General features: G+C 38.6%; 1 protein-coding gene across 1 annotated transcript in view; it reads left to right on the top strand.

Moving 5' to 3' along the window:
- The first annotated feature begins 896 nt into the window (after window positions 1-896).
- Window positions 897-9,732, top strand: part of adgrd2 (adhesion G protein-coupled receptor D2) — a 129,993-nt gene continuing 121,157 nt past the window's right edge. Inside the window, exons 1-5 of the mRNA XM_033619824.2 lie at window positions 897-1,331; window positions 1,580-1,637; window positions 1,794-2,033; window positions 2,134-2,763; window positions 5,452-5,574. Coding sequence (XP_033475715.2) covers window positions 1,287-1,331; window positions 1,580-1,637; window positions 1,794-2,033; window positions 2,134-2,763; window positions 5,452-5,574 — 1,096 coding nt within the window. The 5' untranslated portion in view covers window positions 897-1,286. The remainder of the gene's footprint in view (window positions 1,332-1,579; window positions 1,638-1,793; window positions 2,034-2,133; window positions 2,764-5,451; window positions 5,575-9,732) is intronic.

Genomic DNA, 9,732 nt, shown 5'->3' with positions numbered 1-9,732 from the left:
AAACATCGATACAAATTAGTCTGCTCTGAGTTTGAAAGAGAGACTAAATAAGTAAGAGATATACTTAAAAAAGTAACCACAGTAACATCTCATTTTCATTGGCCTCCATGCTGCTTTTTACGTTTACTAACCTGTTTTTCAGCCTGTATATGACATTGAATGTAACACCAGGAAAAAACATAGAGGCATCGTCTGCTCCAGAATTGTGTACGTAGTCTGGTCTACTGGAAATGGGAAAGGAGTCTATAGCCTATTTCAACAGGTTTTACCATGTTTAAAAACCTGCATACATGTGCTAATTTTGGAAGAAAGGGGCTATAATTCATGCTGTTTCTAAACTGAAGGATCAGTGATGGAAAATAAGTAACTGACTGACAGGTGTCCGTATATCAGTCAGTCACTAACTGCTTGCCCCACTGTGGCTTCTTTCTCTTTTGCCCAAATATAGATTTGAGATCTCACGTTTATATCTGTGACCTTTACAATTACTACTGTGAACACAGAAGCATTTGATGTCAGAAGACTTACAAAAACTTTTCAAGCATGTTGGACAAACCACCAGATCCAAACATCCAAACAGACAAATTTTACCTTTTTTCTATACAATGATTACATGAGTAGTACGAATCTTTTATTACCTATTAGGTACAGCAATAAAACAGATATTCTAATTAAATTTATAGAGTCCCATAGAGGGCATCAAAAGGGATTATGTGGTAAAAATGTCTCCCGTCCTGCTGCTCTTGATGAACTCTCTGTGCCTAATGCTTGACACTGCTTGCGTAAGTAGGGTTCTTTTAAAAAAAATACTGCATTTGCATGACAAAGGCAGTGGCTTCAGGGCACTAAAATGGGAGGGAGGGGTTGGGGGTCTGAAAGGCGGCAGGAGACAGACTAGGACTCTTGGACAGACACACTGAGATCGCTGGCTTTCTCCCAGTCAGGAGACCAGAAATACTGGATATGCTTGATATTAAAGCAGAGGTACTGGATGACAAGTCTGGAACAGATCTGGGTTTGATCAAACCACACACGGAGTTTTTTCCCAGATTACTCAAAGAGACTTTCTGCTACTTCTGAGGAAAATGGGGAGAGTGCAATAATGAATCAGGACATTCACTCCAGAATTTTTAATAACAACCTGTTGAAGAGTGACACACTAATAGGTTGTTGTGTTTACTTGTTGTTCATTTTTGTAAAGTGAAGTTCCTCTGGATCCAGTAGAGGTATTATTTTCTAGGTAAGGTCAATGGTTTATTTCAGTTGGAGACAACACTGGCTTAGAGATGACCGGAGCCCTGCATACTGGACTCATACTCTTCTCCTTCATGGTAATTGCCATACTACACTACATAATATAACAAGAGACATGCAAAATAGTTTTGAATTTTGAACTTGTGTTAAGATTTGTTTTATCTGAAAATGCTACTCAGTGCATTGACTTTGTAATATTTAAATTAAAAAAAAATATGTATTCTCAAAAACACACATTAAACATTTTTTATCAAATGCCAGATAAACTCCAACTTATGTATGCAACTGCCAAAATATTACAGTAAATTAGACTTTGCTCCTGTAGGTGGTATGTGAGAGTGAGCCAACACATACTGGACCAGACAGAGTGGGGGATTCACATGGTGAGAGTGCTGATCACTTTTAAAGGCCATTTAGTGGCCAGCTTTTCAATACTGAGTTTTTGGCCATGCACGACCCATCAAAAACTGTTAATAATTGATGCCTCACTATTTTTCATTAATGCTTGTTGTGATTGTTTTCTGTGTCTGACTCTCAAGCACAACTCAGACTGGTCCATCTAACGTCCCACTCAGCCTTCCAGCTGGTCAATGACTCACTGGCCTTCTCCAGGGCTGAAAGCTTCTGCAGAGGCCAGTTCAGCTTCCTTGCCAATGTGGAACAGTCAGAGGACCAGGAGGGAGCCTTGGAGCTGCTTCGGCAGACTGGAGTTCGCTTGCCTATTTGGGTCACAGATCCTAGCAAAGCAGCCTCCAAGCCTGTGGCTCTCTCCAAACAGTGTGAGTGCAATCAGTGGAACTACAAGCTAATGAAGCAAGTTAGGAAATACAAAACAGAAACATAAAATTTGATCACTTGTCCCTCTCTGCCCTTGTTTAGATTTACAGTTCTCAGCTCTGAACTTCCCAAAGGAATCCCATGACGGCTTTGCTCGTGTCAACATGTCCTTTCCCTCCCTGTCATCCGTCAGTGTGTGTGTTCGAGTTCAGTGGAACCAAGATTGGAATGAGGTGTCCACCATTTTTTCCTACGCTGCGCCTGTCTTTACCAATGAGTTCCAGCTAAGAGGTCAAGTGGACATACAGGGACGCATCCTCCTGGCACTCATCATTCACGGGAAGCACCTTCCATATAAGGCATCCTTCCCCAATGACGGAGCTTGGCATCACATCTGTGTCACATGGCGCCAGAGCAGTGGCCACTGGGCTATCTATGTGGATGGGGACAGGAAGGACATGGGCTCAGGCACAGACACTTCCAGGAATATCTATGGGGATGGCATACTCATTCTGGGTCAGGACCAAGATTCATTTGGAGGGAATTTCACAGAGCCTTTCTTTGGAAATATCACTGATCTGAACGTTTGGAATATGTCTCTGGAAACAAAGCATGTCCGTGCCCTCAACACGTGTTCACCAATGACCCAGGAAGTGCTTTTCAGTTGGGATCTTGACCACCTAAGCAGTCATCCAGTGATCAAAGAAGTGCAGGCCCTCCTGTTTTGCCCAGGTAAGATAAACATTCTGCTGAGTCCCATTTCATGGGCTGTATTTTTCAAGTCAGCCTTTCCTAATGGGAAACTAGGATTGATCCTTTCCAAAGGGTCAACCAAATGCCTCATTTGGAAAGACGTTAAGACCACTGGTCCTCAGTCCTCAACCAAACCTTTGTTGGACAAAGGACAAACTCACTTTAATAAAGGTAGTCAAGTGGAGTTCACATGTCGCACAATGGGAGTTTTTGGTCATTCTTAATAGGGTTTCCTTCTTATAGGATAATTCTGATTTATTACAACTTATGTCATATTTTTGTAGTTTTAGCAACATCTCTTTCTGTAATTATATGCACTCACCACATTATTTTCTGGGAAGGGCAACAAACCAAACCAGATCTTAGAAAAAACAGATTAATTACCAAAACCAACATATTATGCAAACAGTTTCACAGACTTACTGGTTAAACTTTGACGACCAAAGTTGTGTATGCACTCAGTTTTGTTTTTTTATATACTTTGTTAATCCCCCTGAGGGGAAATTCAGTTTTTTCACTCCATTATCAATTACACACAGGTCCGAAATACACACATGCGCAAACATGACCTATACATGCACTAAGTGGAGAGATGTCAGAGTGATGTTGGGGGTGCGGTGCCTTGCTCAAGGGCACCTCTGCAGTGCCCAGGAGGTGAAGTGGCACCTCTCCAGCTACTAGTCCATATAATATTCATAAATATGTTTTCATTAGTTTATAATCAACTAGAAATAAGAATTGTGTTTACAATACCCCTATGACCCTGAGTCCTGATAAAAAGACATTCCAAAATATAATGTCCTCATATGAAGACATTACATTTGGAATTACTTATACTTCATTCTACTTAACTTAGACCTGCTGTCCTTGTTTGTGGATACTTTTATGTGTCATCTAGTGGTAGCAAAAGCACAATACACTAATACATGTAAAAAAAAAGGTGGCAGCCATCTTTGCAAATCATTTTATAGCCGATCGTGTCCACAAAAGTGGACAATGTACAGAAACTGATCAGATTTTATGGTTGAAACTTTAATTTTATTTATGTATTATGTGTAGCTATTAATATTTGTAGTTTGATATGCTGACCAATTTTGGCAAAAGGAACAAGCTAAGAAGCTGTTAATTAGAAAGTACTCCATTGAAGACATTGGGACTTAATTATTGTCTCATTTAAGGACATCTGGGTTTTATTATCATCTCATTTGAGGACATTGGGACTTTCTGTAAGTGGAATACTTTTTCACTGAAAGTTGTAACAGTTGTGTCTCATTTCTTTTAAGCAGCTAGCCCCCAGGTATTTTTATATGATCTATGGTCTTCATTCAAAAAAGATTGGACACCCCTGTCCTACACCCTTGGCACGCAGGAAAAGTTTCAATTCTGCAACCTTATTGCTAGAAACCACTAAATACTACACACTAGATCTTTAAAGATATTTCAGGTGCATTTACCTTCAGTTTTACCTTTAAGATAATCTGGATAAAGTGTTGATTTGTTTCCAACCTGTCTGACAACTTGTTCTTGCCTTGTTGGACTTTGTTGTGGCGATGTTGTGCTCCAGATCTTAGCAATTTTTTTCTGTGAGTACAATGTTAGAACAATGTATAGACTGTGGTTTTTTTATTTACTCTTTACTTTAATTGCAGTCTTGATTGATTTTTTTTATCCACCTCACTCTTCCTATAATTGGCTAGTACTTGTTGGCTTTGTTGATTGGATTGATTAAGTTTAAAGAATATCATGGTGAGCCTATCAGAGGCACAGTAAGACAGACCACGCCTTTGCTATTCTAGAAAACACAAATTTGCAAACAGTATATGATGGTATCACTGTATGTATTGTAGCTTTTGTGGTACATTTCTGACGTCTAACTTGACTATTAATTCTACATATTAAAATCACAGTGTGTGTGGTCTGTACTTGCTTTCTTCATATTTCAAGATTCTTCTTACAGTATGTGTCCATATTTCATTTTCATTTGTGGTATTCTCTGTGGACAGCTTCCATTTATTTCTTGTTTTCTTGCCCCGTTTTCTCACTTCTTGTGTTCGAACTTGCATCCTTGTGTCTGATGCCAGATCGATTAGGTAGCATTACTGTACTTATCCAGCAGTTGCTCTAAGTTGTCTGTGTCTTAGTTTTGGTGTCATTCAAGATGAACTCCTCTCTAAAGAGGCCTGTAAACCCAGACAGTGTGAGACTGAATAGTCTTAGATAGAGACGCCTCTACAAATACATTGACCAGGTGACATTGACCAGGTGCCGAAAAAATGAAGGGCAGTGAAAGTGAGTCAGAGAGGCAGGGAGGGTGGGGATGGATGGAGGGGATTCCCACTGCTTCAGCAGTGCGGGGCCAGCTTGGGGAAGAACAGAGCTCCAAACAGTGGTAAACAATAACTCTCCCACTGTTTCTTCTTCCTCTTACAAGATCCATGCAGTCAGACTTTTGTTTAACAATAACAATTCAGATCTGAAGAGTTTCAAGTTGTTGCTGATGTCTCTTGAGGTTCCTAAATGCCATTGTTCTTTTAAATTAACTCTCATATTTACTTCATCTATTGTTCATTTGTTCTACCCATGAAGACATTTAGACATACATAAGCTGACTCCTGTCTTTTGTGTCACTTTGTGTATGAATGTGTGATCGTATGATTGTGTGAGCAGGAGTGTACCAGCAGATGGAGCTGCAGGGCTGCAGGACTCTGCAGGGCTGGTCAGCTCAGGTCCCAGTGTTCGGCCTGAGAGACTGCTCCGATCCACTATTGTTCATCTGCAGGAGCAGCAGAGGTGAGCCTCATAAACTGTCCACAAAAACACAACAGGGTTTGATCTCTAATTGTTCATATTGATGATAGAAAATTAGTGGTTTTGGTGGCTGGATGTATTTTCTTTTGTAATCAAAGGTAAACACATTATGATGTAGCCTGCATGAAGTGATGGGATTGATTAAATAAAAACTGTAGTATATATATATATACATATATATATGATTTCAAACATTCAGTTTGATATTAAATCTATCAATGCAGTGGCAATCAGAAGTTGATTTGTTCAGAAACATAGGTGCAACTATTTAATTTCTGCTCAGGGCCATAGATAGGATTTTAGAAACACTGAGACCTTGAATCCAAATACCTCAAATACAAACCTAAACCCCACAGAAATTATTGACCAGATTGAAAAAAAAGAAAGTCTTTAAAATGTTTTCTGGTTTATTGTACTTTATTAAATGGCTCTGTTTAATATTAGATTCTGATTGGTTATTTTAAAGCAGACAACTGCTATGAATAACAGACTGTTGCTATAGACACAGTTCTGATCATAGATGCTTAATGAAGCAATTAACTATTTTTTAGGTCAATAAAATCCTTTTTGAATCAATATTTTGTGTCAAATTATGGATTTTCTTTACTGAGAAGCCACGTAATAATATGCAGCATAATGTACAGTGGTCATTATTGTGAAAGGAAACTATTCAAGAGTCAAGACCCCTCTGTGAACCCCAGATGAAGGTTAAAATGCTGTTTAAAGCCTTCTTCACACTGCCAGGAATATAATTCTGCTGCTGAAGGACTTGATTCTTTCAGTCTTTCACTTCTTTGTAAGCCTAAAAGCCAATTATCAAGTTTCAATTGCCTCCTACAAGGCAGAGGCCATTTGATTAAATATAATGCCTAATAATTTGTACATCATTTGGGAAAAACATGAGAAAAGAAAAAAATCATTAATTCTGTTTTGTTGTTTATTTGTTCTCCAACTGTCTTCGTCATTCTGAATCAGTTACACAACACATGCTGAGAATGAAGAGGCAAAAGCTGTCTGAAGTTACTATTTTCAAGTTACATAACATAGGAATTATCATTTAACCTATTTTGTTATAGCATGCTGCAGTAGAGTTCACAGAATGAATGTCTAGCTGACAAATCAGTTACATTTGAATTGATAATGATAATAATAATAATAATAATAATAATAATAATAATAACAATAATAATAATAAAAGCTGCAAGCAGCATTGATCCGGCCCTAGCACTTGGGGGTCCTGGCAGGACACCGGTAGATGCCACTGTTCATTTTTGTGAAAGTCAGACCCTGCACGCAGGAGTGAGATGTTACATCCTTCAAAGACTGTGAGTGTTGGAATGACCTGTTTCACATTTTGCACCACTTTATGTATCCACTATGTGGCACTGGAGAACACACTAATTGTATGTCATGTTACTGTTAATCAATTGTAGACCACACCATGTAAATTCCAGGTTAATCAAAAGATAATTGTCTGACTTCCAGTTGCCAGGAGGTGGCGCAATCACCATGACACCTAATGTGCATGTAGTTGGCTTCAGGCATGGAGCCTCATGAAAAGTGAATTTTGGGGCAGAGTGGACCATGTGTGCAAGAGTTATAAACCACCTCCTGTTTGGTGGCGTAATACTGGCATTTGACACCTCGCCACAGTCACATGGCTCAACTAAAACTCAATCTTTCAGTAACTTTTAAAAATGTAAAGTCAATCGGATTAAATATTTAGGAGGAGTTTGTTAAAGTATGGCCACTGGAAATGGCAAAAAATGCAGTGGCAGAGTAACTCAAAATGGCAGATTTTCTGTAGGGTTTAAGACAAGGGCTCCAAGAGACTTTTTTTATACATCTTGGAATGTTAATTATACCTACCAATTTTCATAGCTCGAGGTGAGTACTGCAGGGCTGCTTCATCGAAATTTTCTAGGGGGCGCTTCTGAGCTCTATTCAAATATCAAATCTAAATTTTAAAAATTCATGTCAGATAACACATTTTAGGACTTCTGGTGTGTGTGCCAAGTTTCATGGGTTTTGGCCTTTATATTAAGGTACTGTAATAAGTGCTAATTAATGTTTAATAAGCAGTTAATTAACAGTTAATGAGCACTTAAAAGACGCTATAAGATGCTTATTAATATTAATAAGACTAGACTAAGTGTTTATTACAGCATAACTGACTAAGTTATTATTGCTTATAGGAGCATAATAAGCACTTAATAGAAACTTTGGTAACAGTTTATAAATCTACACTAAATATTAATAAAATGTCTATTTACATTAATTATAATTTATAAGGGTTAATTATAGAATAACAACCACATTTATTACTGATTTATAACAGTATGTTCACACCGGGCGCGAGTAAAATATTCGCCTCGCTCTACTCGCGCGAGTTTGACCGCTGGAATATTTGTTTTTACTCGCGATATTCACGCGAGTCATTCGCGCGAGTAACAGTGTGTTCACACCGCTAGTAAATCAGACAAGTATGCCGGCCGGAAAGCAAGCTACATCGGTTGTGCTAACTGGGGCTAATGCTAGTGCTAACTTTGTTGATAGAAACGAACAGCTGATAGTTGGAATCAGTTTTCAAAACTTACCAGGCAGACCGACCTCCTCACTCACTTTCCTCCACGCCAGGTCTTTCTTGGTCTGAAGCTTATAATTTGGGGACGTAACGTCATAAAGCTCAGGGTGGCCACAAACAGCTATTATTAGCTTGTCCTCCATTTTTGGAACAACGCGGGGCAGTTGTTGACCATTGAGGTCCATCCAGATATGGCAGAGAAGTGTGTGAAGGCCACCTGTGTTCTCCATAACCCAGACACCTGCAGTGAGGGCGAGCATCCCAGTCGCCGTCGGTGAAGTGGAGCCTGCATTGAATATTAGCACCAAAATAAATATCCATCTGTCTGCGGTGAGTTTTTTGCGTGTGAAAATCAATAAATGTTCACTGTATCTGGCAAGTCACATGTCGCCTGAATGAATGTTGTTTACTACAATGGCAGCAGCGCGTCAGTGACGTCAGTGACGACAGGAAAATCTCAACGCTGATAGGCTGCCCCGACACAGCATCAAATGAATATTTCGCTCGAGTTCAATATTTTGAACTTGCGCGAAGAGGCGAATGACACGAATTTCGCGTTTGCTTCATTCGCGTCACGTCATTCGCGTCATTCGTGTCGCGCCATTCGCGTCATTCGCGCCGCCGGCACAAATTCGCGTCTATTCGAATAAGGTGTTTATTAACATTAATGAGACTATAAGAAGTTAATATAAATGCCATATTACAGTTAATAAATGCTTAATTATGCACTTATTAATAGTAAATAATGATCCTTTGCAGCTACCGGATCTAAAGTGGGAACAGTGTCGTATAAAGGTTAATAAATTATTAATATGCACTTATTAACAGCTTATAATGCATCTTTGCAGCTACTGGATCTAAAGTGGGAACAGTGTCGTATAAAGGTTATTAAATTATTAATATGCACTTATTAACAGCTTATAATGCATTTTTGCAGCCACTGGATCTAAAGTGGGAACAGTGTCGTATAAAGGTTATTAAATTATTAATATGCACTTATTAACAGCTCATAATGCATCTTTGCAGCTACTGGATCTAAAGTGGGAACAGTGTCTTGTTGACATTCATAAACTTTTTATTATGCACTCACTGAAGTTAATAATTCTATTAATTATGCACCTATTGCAACATCCAGATATCAATCATTATTTCAACATTAAAGAATTCTGATGCGTTCTTTTCACTCTAGTATGTTATTATTTCCTTTAGCAAAGGATCATGGGAAACTCATTTCCTCAAAATGGCATACTAAGACAAACATGAGTTATTTGAACTTAAACATTTGAGCAGATTGATTCAGAGTTTGCTTTATTCACTCGTGATGAGAATTCAGCCTACCAATGGTGGTGAAAACACAATATAAGGACATATTTCCTTTTCATATTGATTTTTAATGCAACCACTATTGTCAAAAACAGGAAAAAAGGATTGGAAACCCTAATAGCTGAGTTCTAAATAAAAATGAGAGATCTGAGTTCATTTGGCTTTTTCAAAAGTTTTGTTACTTAGATTGACTGCTCGTGAATACAGTGTTCCACAAACCTCCCTGTAACCCA

This window comes from Epinephelus lanceolatus, chromosome 9 (genome assembly GCF_041903045.1).
Source record: "Epinephelus lanceolatus isolate andai-2023 chromosome 9, ASM4190304v1, whole genome shotgun sequence".
Lineage (NCBI taxonomy): Eukaryota > Metazoa > Chordata > Actinopteri > Perciformes > Serranidae > Epinephelus > Epinephelus lanceolatus.
This window is presented reverse-complemented; position numbering and strand designations above follow the sequence as displayed.